This window comes from Tamandua tetradactyla, chromosome 19, assembly GCF_023851605.1.
Source record: "Tamandua tetradactyla isolate mTamTet1 chromosome 19, mTamTet1.pri, whole genome shotgun sequence".
Classification (NCBI taxonomy): domain Eukaryota; kingdom Metazoa; phylum Chordata; class Mammalia; order Pilosa; family Myrmecophagidae; genus Tamandua; species Tamandua tetradactyla.
Genome location: NC_135345.1, coordinates 50,040,056 through 50,062,014, shown reverse-complemented (window position 1 = coordinate 50,062,014; position 21,959 = coordinate 50,040,056). Strand labels below are relative to the sequence as shown.

Below are 21,959 nucleotides of genomic sequence, written 5' to 3'. Positions count from 1 at the left end.
CCCATCTATTTTACTTCTAGGTACCCCATGATCTACTAGCCAATGTCATAATTCTTTGTGACTCAGAGCTTTGAGTTTGCTGTTCATTATGGTAGCTATGCTCATCTTGTTTATGGTGATTAACTATTGCCACATGGCTTTGTCAACTTGGAATTTCATCATCCCATTGTGATTAAGGATTCCAGCTTGGTGACAGCAGTTCTCACAGCAATAGCTGACCTACAAAGAAGGGTGACTACAGAGTTCTTCCGGGTTGATGGAGGTTGTCTCACAAATTTATTCCTCAAAATCCTGGTAAAAGGTGTGTCCTCTGACAATTCCTAGAGTGTGTGAGCACGTCTTCCATGATAACTCCACTCTAAAATTCCAATCTCTCTAAGCTTTTGGATTTCCTCATCTACATTATACGAGGGCAGTTCTGGCATTTCAACCTTAGATAATGTCAGCCACCTTTTGATCCATATTTCAGCCAATCACCCAAACAACTCTTAATGCTTTTTTTTTAACTCCTCAGGCTACCACAGTGAATGCAGAATCTCTGCTTAGTGGGCCCATATTAATAAATTCAGCCTGATCCTATTTTGTATTCCTTCCACCATTATTCCACATCCTTAATTTCCATTCCCACACATATTCCCGTGATTTCTGCCTATATAATTAGAAAATTCATGCAATAATTTTGGAGTATAGCATACCTCCTCTTGGTTCACACTTTGTACCTTATCTTTTGGGGCCTGCTGAGACTTGACCTCGTTATAGGTCTCAAAGAGAAGAAAGGTGGTGGGGGTGGGTCATGAAAAAATTAGAAGTGTCTTTCAAGCCAGTTACGTCAGTGCATTCCTTTGCAGTTTCATCTGTTGAAACAGAATTATTCAGTCCAGACAGAGGAGTGAGGGCTGTTTCCCCAGGGAAGGTGAAGATAGATGTAGCAGGCACTGAAGGATTAATCGCTTTAGGTAGCAGTTGGATGGCAGACTCCTCAGGGAGGAATGGAGGCCAGGAAGCTGTTTTCTCAAGGCAGGCTGGAGGTTGGGAAGCTCTTTCTTTATGGAAGGCTGGAGGTTGAGTAACTGATTCCTGAGGGCAAGTTAGAGATTGGGTGGCTGTTTTCTTAGGTCAGGCTGGAGATGGGGTGGCTGTTACCTCAGGACATGCCACTACAGGTCTATCTAGCAGACTCAGCAGAATCCAGGGTCTCTGTGTCCCTGCTGCCATCTTTATCAACCCATATGTCCCCATCCCAAGTTTCAGGATCTGATTCTTTTCCAATCAAAGCTCTTACTTTAATAGCAGACATCCTGCAAGGCTGAGAATTTAGTTTTTGTTGTAAATCTGCTACTTTCATAATGAGGCTCTGGGTCTGGTTTTCAGAGATCTCAATTCTGCAACTACAGGAAATAAGATTTTCTTTCAGGGTACACATAGAAACTTTTTCATCTTTCATACAGCACTTGAGTTGCAAATTTGAAGCCTTTAGCTCATCCCTCTCTTTCATAACTGTATCCAGCATATCTGAAAACAACCAGCCAACATCATTATACCTCTTAACTCCACAAAACTCTGTTAAGGTGTCAAAAACACTCTCACCCAGAGCCTTGTCTTGCTCATATAATCATACAATTAGCAGAATCAAATGGTGATATTTTGCATATTTCTATTGTCAACTCATGCCATGGACTGTCAGTGCCATCTGGATTATTGGTTATAGCATCATTAGTACCTTTGAGTCTAATCAGAGTAGAAAGGCAATTGCAAAAACGCATTTTTTTAAGTTTCAAGTTCTCAAGAACCACTGCTGGTACCAACTCAGAATTAGTCAGGGTTCTCTAGAGAAACAGAACTAACAGGAGATATCTGTAAATACGAGATTTATGAAAGTGTCTCGTGGAACAGTGGAGATGCAAGAGTCCATAATCCATAGGGCTGGCCATGAGGCTGGCAACTCTGATGATGTTCCTCAGTGAATTCTAAAGGGGAGGCTGGATGGCTGAAGAAAAAGTGAAAATTTTCTCTTCTCCCTTAAAAGTCTTCAACTGATTGGATCAAATCCAACTGATTGGATTCTCTCATTGTGGAAGTCACACCCTTCATTGTTCATAGATGTGATCAGCCACAGTTGCAAATAATTGACTGATGAATTAATAAACAAGCCTTCTGGTTTATCAACCAGCCATGAAATATCCTTGCAGTAACTGTTAGGCAAGTGCTTGTCTGAGTACACAACTTGGTAGCATCACCTGGCTGAGTTGATACCTGAACCCAACCCTCACAATAGTGTTAGTTCAAGTCTACTCTCTCTTTGATGGTTTTCTATTATTCTACCAATGATGGAGAAAGGGTTATTGAAATCTCTAACTATAATCATGAATTTGTTTGTTTCTTTTCTGAAATCTAAAAGTTTTCCCTTCATGTATTTTTGAAGCTCTATTATTAAGGTCATGACATTTAGGATTGTAATGTCCTGTTGATTAATTGACCATTTTGTAATTGTGAAATTTTCTTCTTTATCTGTGGCACTATTTTTTGCTCTGAAATAAACTCTTTCTGACATTAATATAATTACTCCAGCTTTCTTTTGACTAGTATTACTGTGTGTGCCTGTTTGAAAATATTATGTACCCCAGAAAAGCCATGCTTTAATCCTTATTCAATCTTGTGGCGCAGCCATTTCTCTGAACCCTTATTCAATATGGCAATGTGATGCGCCCTATTATGGGTGTGACTTTTTGATTAGATAGAGATGTGACTCCATCTATTCAAGGTGGGTCTTGATTAGTTTGCTGGAGTTCTTTAAAGGGGAAACATTTTGAAGAAACTTCAGAGCAGATGCAGATGCTTGGAGAACAGTTGTTTCAGAGCTGACAGAGCCAACATGAGACCCAGATATTTGGAGATGCAAGACCCAGCAGAGGTCACCATGTATCTTCGAAGGAGATGCTAAACAAGCCAGAACCCAGAGTTGTTCCCCAGAGGAGCTAAGTGAAGGCCCGCAGATGCCAAATGAGGAACCCCTGGGAAAAAGAGACTGAAAACAGCAAAGCTCAGGAGAAAGGGACCAGCACAGCTGATACCAACTATGTTCCTTTCCAGCTGACTGAGGTGTTCTGTACAGCATCAGTCTTTCTTGAATGAAGGTAACCTCCTGCTGGAGTCTTAGTTTGGACATTTTCTTAGCACTAGAACTGTAAACTTGTAACTTACTAAATTCCCTTTTTAAAAACCATTCCATTTCTGGTATATTGCTTTCCAGCAGCACTACCAAACTAATATAGCATGTAATATCTTTCTACCCGTTTATGTTTTTAACCTATTTGTGTATATTTAAAGTGTGTTTCTCATAGGCAGGGTATGATTTGTCTGTTTTTTTTTAATCCAATATGAAAATCTACGTCTCTTTAATTGTTTTTTCCCTCTGCTTTGTTTTAGATATTATTTTTTCCTATGTCTTCAAGATCAGTTATTTCAATTCTGTGTATTGTCTAATACACCATTAAAAACCAGTGTTTATTCCATTTCAAGCATTGTAGATTTTACCTCTACATGCTTGTTTTGGGTCTCTGTCTTACATATGTTTATTTAACTTTTTGAACATGTGATATATAATTAAAATAACTTTCCAATCTGTTAATTCTAATATCTGTATAAGTTCTGACCATGTGACCTATTTTCCTGCTTCTTTGCATTCCTGGTAATAAATGATTGGATGCCAGACACTATGAATTTAACTTTTCTGGGTGCTAGATATTTTTATATTCTTATATTTTTTTATTTTTGCTTTGAGATACAATTAAGTCACTTGCATTTGCTTTCAGGATTTATTAGGTGGGTGCAGAATGTTGTTCAGGAATAGGCTAATTATTTCTCACTACTGAGGTGGGACTTTTCTGAGTACTCTACCCAATGCCCTATGCTTTATGAATTTTTGAACCCTTACCGGAGGGAAGAGTCACTATTTCTGGTAATGTGTGAGCAGAAAGCTCTGCTCCCTCTAATCTCTTTGAATGGTTCTTTTTCCAACCTTGCTTGTTTCTTCACATGAATATACTGATCAATACTCTGCTGACTACTCAAGGATTATCTGCAGATTTCTGAGATTGTCTCTTTGGACAGCTCTCTACTGACTTAGTCTCCCTGGTATCTCAATTTCATTTCTTCAACTCAGGAGTCCACCAGGCTCCATCTGGGTTTCTCCCCCCAGCACATGGCCTGGAAACTCTCTCAAGGCAGAAAGCTGAAGCAATTTCAGGCCTTACCTCATTTGTTTCCTGTCACTCCAGGACAATGATCCTTCTTTACCTGATGTCCATTATCTTGAATATCATTATTCTGGGAGTGAGGGGTGGTGAGTCTGCTTTGCTTGGTTGTTTTAGATTATAGGATAAATTCAGCACTTATTAATTCATCTTGATTGGAAGTAGAAATCCACTCCACTAACATTTTAAGTGAAACGGAAAATTGGTTGTTGTCCATTTCTTACTCTTATGTGAACTAACTGCCTGAGAAGTGTTGGGAACAGTAAATTATGAAGTCGAAGAACTATGTCGTGCTGGTTTGAAATGATGTATGTACCCTAGAAAAGCCATGTTTTAACCCTAATCCCATTTTGTAAAAGCAGCCATTTCTTCTAATCCCTATTCAGTACTGTATGTTTGAAACTGTAATGAGATCATCTCCCTGGAGGTGTGATTTAATTCAAGAGTGGCTGTTAAACTGGTTTAGGTAGAAGAAGCATGTCTCCACCCATCTGGGTGGGTCTTGATTAGTTTCTGGAGTCCTATAAAAGAGGAGACATTTTGGAGAATGAGAGAGATCCAGAGAGAGCTAGAGAAGAATGACATAGCCACGAGATCCCACAAGCCAGTGGCCTTTGGAGATGAAGAAGGAAAATGCCTCCTGGGGAGCTTCATGAAATAGGAAGCCAGGAGAGAAAGCTAGCAGATGATGCCTTGCTCTCCATGTGCCCTTCCAGCCGAAAGAGAAACTGTAACTGTGTTTGCCATGTGCCTTCTCACTTGAGAGAGAAACCCTGAACTTCACTGGCTTTCTTGAACCAAAGTTATCTTTTCCTGGATGCCTTTGATTGGACATTTCTATAGACTTGTTGTAATTGGGACATTTTCTCGGCCTTAGAACTGTAAACTAGCAACTTATTAAATTCCCCTTTTAAAAAGCCATTCCATTTCTGGTGTATTGCGTTCTGGCAGCTAGCAAACTAGAACATATGTCAATTCTTAAAAGTCATTAGGAAAGATAGAAAGATAGAATAAAATGTCTTTGTTATCCCTGTAGCTGTATCATAAGATTGTATCTTAGAAATAAGTGCAAAAAACAGAGTGATTATGTAGCATGTTTTTTCCTGTCTATGGTTATTTTAGACAAAGTATCCAAAAATGCTTTAAACTCTTTTCATGACAACAGGCTCAAAATAAGCTTATTTGAGAGGGCACTCTCCCCTTGCAGATGCAGAATATGTGACTGTTAGGCTATATTCCAGACATAGATTCTGATCTATTGTCTGAACAGAGAAAGCTTTCCAATCTTGTCATTTGCCTTGCAAGCTCAAATATATTTTGTTGGTGGCAATGTCATATATCATGATAATCAAACTGGGTAAGATTACATCTACTTAGGATCCAAGTATATAAAAAATAAACCTGATAAAGCAAAAATTTCTGCCAGAAATGCTATTTTATTTGAAATTGTGTTAATGTTTCTAGCTAAAGCTATGGTGATAATGTTATATCATGATAGAGCTTAGTCAAAGTCTCAGTATCCTGCAAAGACAGTTATCTCCTGCCACCAATATTTTCTCTTTAGGGTATGTAATAAATGCCTATTTTTTCTTTAAGACACGCTGAGCTTAATAGACAAGGGTTTATTGCCTTTTCCCTATAGGCTGTGAGTAAACCCAAATGTGGGGTTGTTACATTTGGAGGTGTCTTATTTAATTGGTGATAGTATTTTAAACCCTTTTATCTTTTAATCAGTAGGAACTAGTAATTAACAGAGTGTGGAAACGTTCTATAGTCAGTTGGGTTTCCTTCAACTGAAAAAAAAAAGCTGGTACATTTTTCTACAAACTAGTTCCTCTGAATATCTCTATAAAATTAAATCTTTAAAACTGCTTTCCATCTTAAACATAAAATATTTCTTTATTGGGAAAATGTTTCAGTACATCTTTAAAAGTATGTTTGAACTTCATTTCTTCCTGTTTTGTAATAAACACGCTGTAACTTCCCCTGATAAACTCATTTTTTTCTTTCTGTCTTGTCAGACTTCAGGGTAAAGCATGCACACATATCTCAAAATTGAACAAAGCAATTTTAGATTAATTTAGTTCTATTTGTAATTATATTGTGAAAGTTTTTAATTTCCAAACTTAAGAAAGAGTGTGAATTTTGGATTTAGACATCTGGCTCCATCACTTATTTGGCCAACTACTTTGCCTTGCTGAGCTTCCATAGCCTCAGGTACAAAATGATGAAAACAAAAAAAAATCTCATAACGTGTGGATAAACTTAATTCTCACAAAAGTCTCTGAAGTAAATCCCCATTTTAGCTCCATCAGGAAAAATGTGATCAGCAAACTGACACCCTGTGGAAGCAAACAGGCACCCAGGATGTGGGACATTCTCCTGGAGAACCAATAGTTTCTTCAAGTGAATGGCAAGAAAGAAGGGGAGGAGGAACCGCAATGCATGGACCCCACTTGGATCCCGATTTGAACAAACAACTGTAGCAAGGTACTTTTGAGACAATTTGGAAAGGGTGACTAGGGACTGGGCATTATATGATACCAAGGGACTATTATTACTGTTAGTCATAGTAACGCCATAGTGGTTAGGTTAAAAAATAAAAGCCCATACCTTTTAGATCTATTTAGGGGTCAAATGACATGAGATGTGGGATTTGCTTCAAAATATTTTACAAAGTGATTGCAGGACACAAGCGTGGCAAAGTCTTGAGTTGTAGAATCTGGGTAGTGAATATGTGGGGGTTCATCTTTATACTCCCTCTATTTCTGTGTGTTTTTGGAACAAAAAAGTAGCTCCAAGAAATGATACAGTGGTCTCAGATGTGAAATAATTTGCTGAAGGGAACACAATTGCCAAGTGACATGCCTATCGTCATATCTATACTGCCTCCCTCAGTTTGAGGCACAGAGTAAGCAGCTTGTACAGTGAACATGCTGCTGATGGTTATATCCTGTTAATGGTTTCCCAAAACAGTCTTTAAACTATTTTAAGTAAAACATAACAGATGGGCAAACTTCATCTTGCTAGTGCATAGGGACCCTGCTTATGCCACATTTTGTCAAACAACGTTGAATTCTTTAAATGCTATGAGTTGTGGCTTTATTAATAGAAAAGTGGAGGAGGACAGTAGAAAAGCTGCTTATGGCCAGGGAAAGCTTAATCTGTAATGTGGAAAGGGTGTGGGGAAGTAAGATGGAAGAGAAAGTTCTTCAGTGAAAAGAGTAAGAAGGGAGAAAAAAGAAAATATAAAGGAAATCAGCAACGTGTGAGAGGAGGGAGGGTTACGAGGGGGAAGTAAAGTTAAGGAGCGTTTGGAAAGGCTCAGGTGGCAGGCCAGACAGTGATGCTAGTAATGATGGATGACACCAGTGAAAGCACAGATTCACTGTGTGCGCAAAATACGCAATCCCAGACGTCCCAAGGAGAAACCTCCTTGCATGCTTATGCAAGGGCATGCCAAAGCAGAAGTCTTGTGAGATTGGCTTTTCTGACTTTCTGTCATCCAGTTCTATCTAGGGATTTTCATACTCACTTTGCAGTTATTGTAAATATGTCAATATGCAGGTTTTGTCCTAACCCCATTTATTTAGTTGGTCTCACCACCTAAATGTCATCTTCTATGAGATTGAGAAGATTTGTTGGTATCTTTACCCTAGCCTTTTCCCATTGTCCTTACGTTATTACTATTAGATGCTTAATAAGCACTTTGCCTTTGTTTAGGAAGATTTTGGATGCTTAATACCCATCTTACTTTAGCTTCTTGTTGACGTATCAAAACACAGACATGTTACAGATATATTTCCAATTTAAATAAAACTTGATGATCATTTATTTCTTCCACGTGGTCTTCTGGAAATAGTGGCTAGTGGAGGACGACTCAGCATCCGTTTTAGCTCTGCAGACCCAGGGTCAGCTGCGAAAGCATTGATTCCAAGTGCTTTTGTGGAATGGATGTTAAAAATTTCTCCCTAAATCTGCAATTTAGACTTTTATTGAAAAATTATTAGACTAACCACCAATTAATGGATAAATGAGCCTCACACCTTTAGTCTGTTTATTATTTTATTACCAACACATTTTTTTTTGAAGGTAGAGAATGAGTTTGGAAGTTGGAGGTCTTCAAATTAGGAAAGACTGGCAACTAGGCCCACTCTAATATTCATATTTACAGTGGAGATTTAAAAGAAATTGACATAATACACTTCACAAATGGATGCTATTAAGTCTGTTTTATGCATCATTTTTTAATACAAGGAAAGTGTGCATCTCTTTTTTTCACCTAATATATAAGTACTCCATATGTTCAAATGTTCATAAGGCATGTTGTCTTATAGAAAATTAAAAAAAAAATCAAAGTGGTACAGATATAAGCTCCTGGAAAAGTGCTGGTATCTTTTTTCCAATTGCTGGATAATACTGCAATAAATTTCTTCCAAATTAAGGGATTTAATTTGTATTAAATTTCACAATAAAACCTCTCAAATGATAGATTCAGAATTCTAGACATTTTTAAGGGTTATAAAAAGATACGCCTGAAATCTTGCATGTTTCCAAACATAGTACAAAGTAAGCTTTTTATATGTAGGCATTTTTAATTTAAAAAGTTTTATTTGTGCTTTAGGAATAAGCAAGCTAACATAAGTTGTACATATTTACAGCAATAAACTACATTTCAGAAGCTGCACAATGCTCTTGTAAATACAGCTGATAGTTTTTGTCACCAGCCTTCAAACACGGTTTCTTACTCTCATTTGCTGCAGCTTTTAAAATCTGGTAGTACCAAAGCAAAGAAAACAGCAACTTATTTTATAACAAAGCCACACTGTTAATGAAAATACTGAGTGAACTACAGTCATGTGACTGCTAGGGTATCTGTAAGTCCTGAAATCGAGAGCACAAGCATTTCTTGTGTCCATACCTGATTGCATGTAAGTTGACTTTGTATTTTACAAGAACACATGATTACTCAATGAATGATTAAGAATACAAAAAGGCCATGAAGGATAAAAGGATCAGAAGTCAGAGGCCACTGATTGCTATTGACTGAATCACTGCTTAGAGAAAAATCTACGTCTTCTGTATAAATCACAGTCTACAGGTTTCATGGATTTTGTCCACAGATAGCTTTTGATATAACGAAGGTACAACATCACATAGTTTAAGCACATAAAAAGAAATTAATGAAATGATTAGAATATTTTAATCAAATCCCTAAAAGAAAGGGTACAATCAAGCACACACTGTATGAAAGTTTGATTTCAAATGTAAAAAGCAACTACAGAAATTCACAAGTTTCATTGGACAGAACAGCAGTTTCAATCAGAAAATGCAGCATATATTGATACAAAATAGAAAACTTGAATTATAAAAGTAAGTAGTCGACCTTTCCTTTCTTGGCATTTATTAAACCTGTCCAATCTCATTAAAATTTCTACAGGTTTCCAGAAATACTTATTCTTGCCATTTAGCTTCTTTTAGTGATCTAATCAGTATACAAAAGTATTACCTGTTTGTGTAAGAAAGCAAATGCTTATGCCAAAAGAGCCAAAGGGCTTTAAATTATTGTTATGTTTCTTTGCAACTAAAGAAGTCCTGCCTGCCGAAAACTGAAGTGGGAGAAAAAGATTATTTTATTTACAAGAACTATGCAATCCCAGTCAGGGTGTGAATTAGCTAAATCATGTTTGGTAGGCATGTAGATATATAATTCAGCAAATTGATTCATGGAGACTTATAAACACAAGGGATAAAACATTCAGCATCCTCTAACATATTTGGTGATTTTAGCATAACGGATTTTGAGAGGCAGCAGAAGGTAGGCATTTCTTTCTGCATATACGTAGCACCTGCTTTTGAGAGCCCCAGCTATTTAGTGGAGGGTGTTGTGCATTAAGATAGTTGTAGCAGGAAACTGGCTTGGAAAGCTTGGCTAATTTTTGGATTATAATGTTTTAGTGAAGTGGTAACCAAAGAGGTGTTCCACTGTTGGCAGGATAATAATATTCTTATTCTTTAGCATAAGGAGTCTTATTTTACCCATACCTCTCAAATCACTGTGTAAAAAGTCTGTGTCTCAGGTTGAATCTCCTCAGGTAAAGTCAGGAGAAGCATAATAATTATACAGAGATGATGGACAGTTAAGAGAATTTTCCAAGCAAGCCACCCTCAACCCAGATACTTTTCTCTCAAAAACAGTTTTATTTGTATTTAAACAATATTTAACTTTCAAATTACATTTCCATAAACTTTTTAAGACATGACAACATTATTTCACATTAGCTATAAGACTTCCATCACGCTGTTACAAAATGCTGCCTGGTGGTCAAACATAAAAAGCAAAGATGTCAAAATAGTTTTGGTCTTTGTAAACATTTATATCATTTGGAACTTCCAAAATCCACATGCAATCCTCATAATGCCTCATAATTTTTATCATGATGTTATTAACCCTCTTTGACATAAAGAGTTGAACAGCAAACACAGTTGATAAATTTATATAATCATACCATCTCCTATTTAGAAGAATAGTGGTTGTGCTGGATATGAAAGATCACTCGGATATATAATTCTGTTTTCTTTGATACTGCAGGAAGCCAGAATAATCAAGCGGCTTCCCTAAAAATGTTTCAGGACATTGTTGCAAAACAAGATATTTCAAGCTTTATACAATGGGTATTTTAAAAAGACATAGGAAACAGATTAATAATGATTTGATTAGTTTAAGAAAAGAAAAAGATACACTGCATCTCCATGAGTTTTTGCAGAATATCAAGTATAAAAATATGTTGTCCAGTAAAACTGGGGTTACTGGTTGCTCTTCTGAGGTAAGGCTTGCAAATGATGTATTTCTTTTATGCAAATAAGCAAATAATATACATGTCAGAAGAATTGAAAAGTGAACAATTGAAGGGGGCACAGAAAAGGCATTTCCCTGTATATATATCTTATGCCATCTTGAGCGGCAGAGGGGAATGCCAAGAACTGTCTATACTCCTCAGATAGTTCTAAACTCTCCATTAATATACTGGCTGAATAAAATCTGGCATAAAATACTCTCTGGGAGTATTCTTTTAGACTCTACATTGGACTCCTCCATCAATAATGCACTTTAGTTCCAGCTTCAAGAATAAATACCCCACACAACCTAGATTCAAAAGGCTTTTAATAAGGCAAACATGTATAACCGGGGGAAAAAATAAAAGGCCCATCAGGGAAAAGTAGGGAAAGTTCAATTCTGCTAAAATTTGTAGGATCTACAATGGTATTGTTGTCAGGGTTCAGTCTGTTTAGTGATAAACAATGGACATAATCTTCAATGACTAATCTGGACAGACCTCCACCATGGCTCAATGATAACTTTGTGCAGTTTTTATCCATATAGAGGCTGTAGGCACAGGCTACATGGGATAAAATGGGATTAAATGTTTTGGGCAATCTAAAAGAACTAAAAAGTAGGGCATTTACCCTTAAGGACCTTATGCTTTGTTTATGGAGATAGAATACCTCTTGCAAAACCACTGGAAAACACACAAATGAAATACTAATTATTAATGGACAAAGTGGCCTTAGTAATTGAGTGAATGCTAGCAGGAGAATGAAAAAAATGATGGAATTTTTATGCATGGATAGCTTCTTGGAGGATGTTGGCCTGAACCAAAATCTACCATTGGGGGGAGGCTGGGAAGAGGACAATATGGGCTGTGGAAATAAAATGTAAAATGTCAGTGAGAATATTCTGGGATGATGTTGGCATGGTAGCCAAGGGTAGAAAAGGCCTGAGGATTGGCTTGCTTGCCAAGGAAGGTGAACAATGAGAAATAAATTGAGCATGAGTGGTGAAGACTGAGCTCAGATTTAATAAATAAATTCATAGGAAGCCAAGACATATGTATTCTCCAATGTGCTAATATTAAATTTATTAATATTTTCCATATGCTCCAGATTGCTAAGGCTCCCACAGTTAGAGTGACCATATAATTTATTATATAAATGGGCAATTTTAAGAGTGAAAGAGGAGCCTATTAAAATTACCCTCTGGAACTGTCTCAGACAAACTGGAGCATTTGGTCCCCTAACAATAATGTTCTCCAAAAAGAACTGGGTCACATTCCTAGGCTATTCCATTTTTGCACAAGCTATCCTTCTACACTTCCTCTCAAGAGAATGATGAAAGGCTTATGTTTATTGCCAGAGGATGGGGTCAGAAGGAAAAAGTACAAGAGTGTCTACTGGGCATATACTTAGTTATTGGAAGTGGGAATTTATTTTCTCTTCCTTCCTACTTTCTGCTCATTTTTGAACAGCCTAAAACTGAATTTTCCAGGTAAAATGATTGAAACTAGGCAGTGAAGTAGAGTAGAAAAACCTTTACCTTTGGAGTCATGAAGAACTCAGATTAAATACTAGCTCTATCACTAACTTACTATAGGACCTTGGGTAAATAATTTAACCTATTTAAGCCTCTGTTTCACACATAGGTGTTGCCATTATAACTTCAAAGGTGCTGTAGAAAGATCAACTCATAAAAGTATGTGTAGGAAAGTGTTTTTTGACTCTTTAGAACAATGTGTGGCAGTCATTATTGGTTGCTGACCCAAAAGCTTTGCATCTTCTTTGTTAACATATCCCATTTTTTTCCACACTGGGAATATCTTGGGGATCAATCTTGCCAGCCAATCACGATAATTTCATTCCTTTTGTCAATGACTAATTTGAGAATAGATGTGTAATCCAGCCCTGACCAGTGGGACTAATGGGGCTGCTTTTGGGAAAGATTTCCTTGTTAAAGAAAGATCCAAGGCAGAACTTGCCCATTGGTCTCTTCATACTGGTATGTGAGGAGGGATACTTGCAGCCATTTTGCAATCATCAAGGGTGCTGATGACACGCAGAGGAAGGAAAAGCTCATTATGGAAAGAACTTGGGTCCTTGATGACATCGCTATGCTACAGAAATAACCAACCTGGCAACCAACCACCCTGCTTCTGAACTTGCTGTTTTACAAGATGGAAACATTTTTATTGACCATCTCTAAAATTAACTTAGAAGTTTAGCTCTGCAAAGGAAGTTGGAGGTCATCTGTAGAATGTAAGAAGTCACACAATTGGTCATTGGCAGAGCCATTATGAAGTCTAGGTCTTTCAATCCTAATTCCAAAGTGTTTTCCAGCCACCATAATTTTCCCCTCCCAACCACGCAGCTCATGTATTGTTAACGTCTCAAGGTTAGGCTGTGTATTTCCTGGTATACATCTGAAGAGCTCTCTGTTGTCTAAACCTGTGAAAATGCTGTCTGGAGGTCAAAGATTGTCTTTTTTAAGGAACAATTCAGATGGTTTTCATTATGTCTATTTACTAGCTGTATTTAAGGTCTAGTGAGGGGGAGTATGATGCATAGAAGTGGAAATCTGTAATAAAAATAGGTACATATAGGAATAAGGGGCCAAGTTCTTACTGGATAAAGCATATAACCAGAGGTGTATTACTTTGCTAAACCATTCTAGGAGATAAACCAATATATCATTAGAGCGTTGTACAATTAAGCCTGAAGGAATGCATGTATAAATGAGTTTGATGAAGAAGAACTGATTCAGTACAAATTCACCATATTACGATTATAACCTAAGGGGGTGATGGCCTTATCTTCAAACCCTGTTACAGATAATGTAAATTTCTATAGGTATGACCTGATGGGCTTCTGTTTTCAATTTAATTTGAAATAGGCTGGGAGAGAGGAGGTTTATGTCAACACTTGTACTCTTTATATAAGGGATGGAAAATCAGAAAAAAATAATCCAAGGCAGGGATTAGCAATTTGGAAAAATTTGAAAATTGTTTTTGAGGCCACAGTTGAAGATATACAATATCAGCCAAAAGAAGCAGAAGCTGCCCCCTGTTCAAGAGCAAGATAACATATGAATGTCGAAACTGAGAAAGAAGAAAATGAATTGATTTCATTGGGATAACATGAGGCAAAATGCTATATGGTGTTGGGAAGGAATGAACACAGAGAACTAATGTATTTTACATAAGGTAAACTTTAAAGATATACACAAATATATTTTAACAATTTGTACATAAAAATTAATTTGGAAATATCCCCCTTTCCCTATTTTTCTTCAAAAAGAAACCCTAGAAAAAGCACAAATTAGATAGTAATACTGATTGTTCTTTTTTGTCCTTTGGCATCCAGATGGGGCTGTTTTGAGCTAATGATTCTGTGACCCTGTATACCTAAGGCATATGCATAATTATTTGGCCTCTCATTTATTGGTTTATTTTATTTATTTTTTGATTGTCTGCCCGACAGAAAATGCAGAGAGATTTGCTACATAAGATTGGTTTTCTTCCCCAACTGGTTCAGAAATGTACCTATTTTCCCCACATTTGAATTCCAACTGAAGCCTTTTTGATGAATGCTTATAGCTCAAGGATATTAGAAATCTGGGAATGGTTGTTAGTCCCTTGATGTACAAAGAACTTTTTAATTAGAAGGAAAAAAAGCCCACAAGCCACCAAAAGCGCAAAAACAACTGTTATACCTCTTCAATATGAATAAGGAAATTCATGCTATAGGAAATGTGAAAACAAACACGCAAAACTACCTTTATCCTTATTCTCCCAGGAACCTGTTATTTTCTGGTTTGTAGTTCTTTTATTAAAAAGGATTTTCTTTCCATTTCAAGACTATGAATTTTTAGCTTCCTGCAATTAAGTTTTCTTGTCAGTGTAGTTGATTTTGGTTATCTAGGAAAAGCATGGTTACAGTAAAAGCAAAATGTATTTTCTGGACCTAGAAACTGACTGATCTGATTAGTTAAATATGAATAGGGCATGTTCCTTTTTCAATTGATGGTGAACCCTAGCTGGTTCATTTTGAACCCAAAAACACAACAATGGCTCCCTGTACTCTTCTGGCACTTAAAAGGCTGGCACAAACACCTCTACATAGCTACAATTCTACCTCTAAGAAAGACATTGTCCACTCTAAAAAAAACAATCTATTTCCTTCTCCCTTGGATATTCTGAACTTGTGTAGACGTCTTGTGGCATGATATCTCACCATTATGAAAACATTTTCATATTGGGAGTTCCAAAAAAGATATTTGAGAATATTTAATTACCAGACTCTCTTTTAAGCTTAAGGAGCACACATCAAACTATCCCCGGCCCCCAATAGAAAAATACTTGTTTTCATTCCCAATGAGTTTATCCCAACATTTGTTTAAACCTTTTAAAAATATGGCATGGTTACTTATGGATGTTTTGGTCATGAACCATTCAATTGGTGGGTTATCAACATCATTTGCTATTTCTCTTCCTTTTCTCCTTTCCTTCATTCAGACATTTGACTCTTTGTTTATCCTGTTCAAACTCATCTGTCTACTTGTATTCTTATCAGCAGTTCTGGGAAACACTTTTGAAGGGAAGAAGTTAAAAGCTAAAGCTATTGGCACAAATGAAGCTTTGGATTACCTGTGGATTGTGAATATCTCTTCCACTTCTGGCCCTCTCAATGGCATGGATATTTCAGTATCTGAGTAGATGAGCAGCCACTAATGACTGATAAAAACACATCTACTTTTCATGACAGTTCAAGGAGTAGTTTTCTTCAGTTCCTGTTTCTGCTGGTGCGCTTCCCAAGCCCCACATGTTTGCAGCCTTCTGGCCAGCTGCTGTCCATTTCAGTGGGGTAAGGGCATGGGGCAGTGATCACAGACACCTGGCTATGGCTTGCAGCAGAGTTACACAACTGCACACACAAAATGGCAGAGAAAGAGCAAGAGCTAAAAAGATTCTGGTTTGGGCCCAAATCACTAGTCATTTCACTTCATGAATAAAAGCAAGTGCCTTATAAGCTTACATTATTTACAATGCTCAGATTTTTCAAACATCCATCCAAAGTTGAGGACCACCAAGCAACAGAACAGTTCGATGAAATATGTACAGAATTTACAAGGAAGTTTACACAATATTCTACATTCTGTTAGCCAGTTTACCTTTGTGTTTACTGTTCGCTTTCAGGAAACAAATATTTTTCTTTGTTTTACTGTCTTCCTCATCCCAGTAATTGCTGACTGAGCCAACATGAACAAATGCTTGCCATTCCTTTTTCCTCCTTACTGGGATATATGATTACATTTTGCTTGAGAAAAAAAATGGTGGCGCATCACCCTTTGGTAAGATATTAACCAAAATAGTCCACGTAAGAAATCTTGGTGATAATTTCCTTCTAGCATTATGCATGCATCTTGTTTTTTTAACTTGGTAAATTTCAATTGAGCTCTTTCTTAACTGAATATTTATAAAATAGTAATTGATTTTAGAAAGATGGAATTTAGTCAACATTTCTCTATGTTAAACATAATGTTTGTTAAAAGAAATCCTATCCTTGGACCCATAAACCAAAGTTTACTCTCTGCACCACATTTTTCTCTTTGTATTTTCAAGATCCTTCATTGACTGCAATGCATAATAAAGATGGCATGAATGAAAACACATATCATTCAGTCAGCAAAATTACCAATCAGTCTGCTGTTTCTATTTGGCAATGTAAAGGACAGAGGCAATCCCCCCGGGTAATTCAAGCCAAAAAATGTGTCTTTACCTGGGACTTTGCCTCACAAAGCTGGTATAAGTATAATGCACATGTCAGCCCTGATATCGTAAGCTAAGGAACATGGAAGGAAAGAGTGCGTAGCCATCATTGGGAAGTGAGAGATGACATCTCTGCTGGTTCAACAAGGTTAAATCTATGGCAAGATTTATGACCTGTAAATAATGGGTTACCTGAACATGACTGTGATGTAAGAGAGTGAGAACATGCAATTTTCAGCCTCTGTTTCCACTTAAGTTATGTAGCAGATTATGGCTCCTTTCATGGCAAAAAGAAAACAACCCAATAATAGTTCAATGGTGATTCTCCATAATATAATGATTTGAATCTTTCAGGAATAGGACCAGTTTGAGGGCACTTAAGAATACCTAACAACTTTTATGTTTTATGTATACCATTTTGGGCAGGGCAAGGGAGAGAGGCAGAGAAGAAGGATTCTTTTCCAAGGCATTGTTCAGCCTGAAAGGGAAGAGGGTATGGATCAAAGAGGGGAGGATTTAGTCAGGAGGTATTCAGAAAGATGGAAGGGTAGCTGAGGTCATTAACCAGAAATATGGCAGCTTTTCCATTCTTCTGGATGCCACCTCCTCTAAAACCAGAACTATTTAATAAGAGTTGAATAATGGTGTCTCTGAGCTCACCGCTGTTCAGAGGGGCACTGACAGACATCATTTCTTACTTCATGGGCAGATTCAGGCTCACTAATTACATTTCACAAAAGTTAAAGTATAGGAATCTAATATATTCATCTTAAAGATGCTTTCTATCTAAATGTACAAGGATAAAATTCTATAGATTTTTAAGGCAAGATAAAATGATAAAAATATAAATGGCCTCAATCTTTTCCAAGAATAACTTAAACAAGGAAATAAAGAGCAGTTGTCATAAGGAGCACACAGTTTACAGACACTTCCTTTCTGAGTTAGCATTTCATTCTTAAAAGCTTTCTAAAGTTCTTTGACATCACAATGACTCATTTCTGCTAGGAGTCAGCCAAAGATCTTCTTGTGTTTAAAATAAATGGCTGCACAGTGGTTCCTGGGCAGTTACTTGGAGTATTAACCTTGCAATCTCTGGTATGGTCACATTCCACTCAACTGGGCATTTTGCAGTGTTAGTGATACCAGTAAGGTCAGCCTGCCAATGGGTCCAGAGAGGCTAGGGATTTCCTTGACCAGTGAACTGTGATAATACAACTGAAAACTTAAATGGAAATTTGGTACCCATACCATAGTAAGGTCTCATGAGACCATTGAGATCATTTTGCCAGGTAAATTAGAGGTTTGATATTCTTACTAAATGTATTTGTTCTTTAGCCATAAACATTCATTTATCTGGGGGTTCCCTTTTCCTCTTTGTAAGAGTGAATCATAACTCTTTCCCACTCGGCTCATAATAGGAATCAGGTCTTATCGTTGCAATTAAGACTATAATTCCCAGCAGCTGATGCTACTGCAAGCATGGGTCCTCAACCATCACAGTCTTAGGGAGAAAGCCAGATCATCAAGCCAGACAATAATCCCCATTATTACCTCAACCCTCATTTCACATTCATAGATCAGAATTCAAATCTAAGGTCTGACTCTAAGGAGGTTAGTCTCCTTAGAGTTTCACTCAACCTTGCAAGTGAACGTACAGAGTCCTTAGTCCAGCTGAAATAAATAATGAGGCTTTAATGATATCTAAATGCGACAAATCCCACCTGTATTGGTTGGGCTTGTTTAGAATTGCCTTGGTAGCCTAGTGAGGGACGCCTCTTCTATGAGAGCTAATGCTTGAGCAGAGATAAGGCAGAGCAGAGATAAGAGAGCAATTAACATGTTAGGGGCTGGTGGAAATGCTTGAAGGCCCAGTGCTTTTGTCCTTCTTGATGGTATCTGTGGTTTTGCTATTTTGAAGGTTTCCTTAAAAAAATGTGTGTATGTGCATCTCCTGAAGCATTCACTTCATATTGTGGACTGCAGAGCACAGAGAGCAGAGCCACAAAGTGCTAGTTGAGCCCTGTTTGTCTACCCTGTAACCGTTACATACTGCTCCCTGGAAGGTCAAGAAATACATACTACTTGATTTAATATGTAGTAGTTCAGGTAACTGTTGAGGCACCCTTTTCAGTGCACATAAATCTCGCCTTCCTCATGGAAAGGGCAATGCTTTTCTACAGCTAAACTTGCCCACCAGCCCCTTCTTCCTCTCGCCCCCTTGCCCTCACTCTCTCTCTGGAGTGGGACCTATGAAATGTGATGACGTGACTTCACCGGCACAGCATCAAGTGATTCCAGGATAATGAGATGGTCTGTTAGAAAAATGGTCATTGCCCCCCAAACTCCTCATTCTCAAGAAGAAAAAAGGAAAAAAAGCTCTCATTGGCTTCCAGGTTGAACTCGAAAGTTAATTTGCCTGGAAGTCTGAGAAAGACGCATTTTTCAGAAAATCCAGCTTCACGGTGAGGTGAAGATGGCAGGATGGCAGGCTCAATTTGCATAACCTCGATCTGCACTTGCCAATCCCTCCCTCCTCTTCCCACAGTGGAATTTAGGGGAATTTAAGGGTGTAGGGGAGTCTTCCTTCCATTTCTAGGCTCCTTTTTTTTTTTTTTTTTTCTGCCTTCTTCCTGGAAATCTGTAACTTGTCAATGGCTTTGTTTTTCTTCTGAGATCCTGGAAATTGTGGTGGTGTATTTTTTTTTTTTGGCAGCATGAGATTGTTACAGTTTACCAGGAAGCAGTGCAGGCAGAGAGCTAGGTCCTCTTTTCATTTTCATTTAGAAAATAAATCAATAAAATTCTGGGCATCTAGGAAAGACTGCTAAAGATCTATCTATCTAACTTCTCTCGTGTTTATTTATTTTTTGTAAACATGACAATTAATAGAGCTCTTGAAGAGCTCATAATCTGGACCACAGGAGACTGGAAAAAATTAGATTTTTTTTTTCTTAAGTAAACATGGTGCAGTAATAAAATTGATATGCAAGACCTAAACCCAATGGAATAGCTGAATCTCTTACCTCAAAAACCGCAGCAGTATCGCTGCTGGGGGCCTGTGGGCTTAAAAAAACGAGAGAAGAGGAAAATGGTCTAAATTGAGCCGGTTGGACAGACCTTAGTGTACATAGTAAAGCCAATAAACGACGTTAAAAAGAGAAAAGGTGATGGGGAAAAACATTCGGGACCACTTGTCTATGGAGTTCACATCAGTCAAGTCGGGAATTTTGACTTTGAGCTGCGAGGCGCGCCTGCGGATGCGCCCCTTGCTGTGCGCGCCGTGCCGGTCGAGCGCACGGCCGTACGCCTCGCGGCTGCTCAGCGGCTTGCGGTACTGGATGCTGGCGCTGTCGTAAGAGTACATGGTGGCCTGGGGGTCGCTCACGCTCGTCAGCACTTCCGAGCCGCTTGTCTCGTTCCTGATTTCCAGGGTGCTGAGCAGGATGTTGCCGTGGGCATCGACCTGAGGGCCGAAAGGACAGGCTCAGAAACTGCCAGGACGTTTCCTTGTTTTAATTGATCTGTTACTGATGGCAAGGCATGTGGCTCATTCATCATTGTCTCAATACACAGGCCTCCTGGACATGGAGAGTATCTGTCTATATATGTATCTAGTTATGTATCTATCTTTATCTCTTGCTACATTTACCTGTATCACCTATGGTCTATCTAATCTATCTCTCTGATTTATCCATGTGTTTGTCTGTCTGCGTGTCTGTCTGTCTATCTATCTATCTAATTTATTTATCTATTCATCTGTCACCACTATCATCTACCATCTCTATGCACTCACAAAACACTGGTGAATGTGTGCGTTCAGTAGTTTTTGTGTGTGGAGTGCTATATGTAGGAGAAAATTGTGGCATGATTTCCTTTTCAGAAGTGGTGCATAGAAACATTTAAAACTATAAATAGAAAACAAAAAATGAAAAATTCATAGCCCCATTTTCAGAGTCAATTATTATCAACATCTTGCTAACCTTCCAGTTTTTTTAAAAAGGTTTACCCCATATAGTTTGTTTCGCCGCCTAATTTTGTCATTCAATAATATAGCCTGACCATTTTTCAATGTTAATAAATATTCCTCTGTGACATAATTTATTAGTAGCTTATATGAATAAACCATAATTGATTTAATTTATTGTTAAGGTTGTTTTAATTTTGTAGTATTATTAAAAAGTTTGTGAGAAACATATTTTAGCTAAATTTTTGTGCATATCCATATTTATTCCCTCGGGCTAAATTGCCAGAAGTGGTATTAATGGGTCAAAGGATATGCCTGGTTATGATTTGACTTGATTCTTCCACTATTGCTCTCTATTTATTTTTGGCATGGGCAGGCTCCAGGAAACAGGCCTGGGTCTCTGACATGGCAGACGAGAATTCTGCTACTGAACCACCGTACTGCTCCGTTGCTCACTATTGCTTCCTGCCATTCTAGTGACTGCTATCCCAGGTTTCCTGGTTCATTCCCACGTTATGCACACACTCATGGAAGTAATGGAAATGTGAGTAGCCTTTGGCTGATACTATGGCCTTGTTTAATTTCAAGCTGATATACTTTGCAAACAAATTTCTTGGAAGGGGCATAGTTAATGCATGCAAATAAGTTTGAAATACTTATTTCTGAGGTCTCTACGGGTAGCTGTGTTTACATCTACTGTTACTATTCCAGTGCCTAACTCACAGTAAGGGCTCTAAAAATGCTTCTTTTTTCATTCCTGAAAGAGTTTTTTCTTTTTTTTATTGAAGCAGTTGTAGGTTTAGAGAAAAAGTATGCAGAGTACAGAGTTTCCATATATCCATATACCCTATATAACCATATCTCATATACCACACCCCTCATACACACAGTTTTCCCTATTAACATTTTGCATTAGTGTGATAAGTTTGTAACAAATGATGAAATAATATTATTATAATTATACATCATTTATATTATAAGTGATGAAATAATATTAATATAAATGTTATCATAATTGATTAGGTTGGGGCTTTCCCCAGGAGAAGCCAGAAGTAGTCCATAGTTTACATTAGGGTTAATTCTGGGTTGTACGGCTCTATGGTTTATTTTTTTTAATATACAATTTTATATTTTATCTACTTT

General features: G+C 37.6%; 1 protein-coding gene across 1 annotated transcript in view; it reads right to left on the bottom strand.

Annotated features, from left to right (window-relative positions):
* Positions 1-14,359: 14,359 nt before the first annotated feature.
* Positions 14,360-21,959, bottom strand: part of GABRB1 (gamma-aminobutyric acid type A receptor subunit beta1) — a 473,078-nt gene continuing 465,478 nt past the window's right edge. The window contains exon 9 of the mRNA XM_077136782.1: positions 14,360-20,315. Within this exon, the coding sequence (XP_076992897.1) occupies positions 19,971-20,315 (345 nt within the window). The 3' untranslated portion in view covers positions 14,360-19,970. The remainder of the gene's footprint in view (positions 20,316-21,959) is intronic.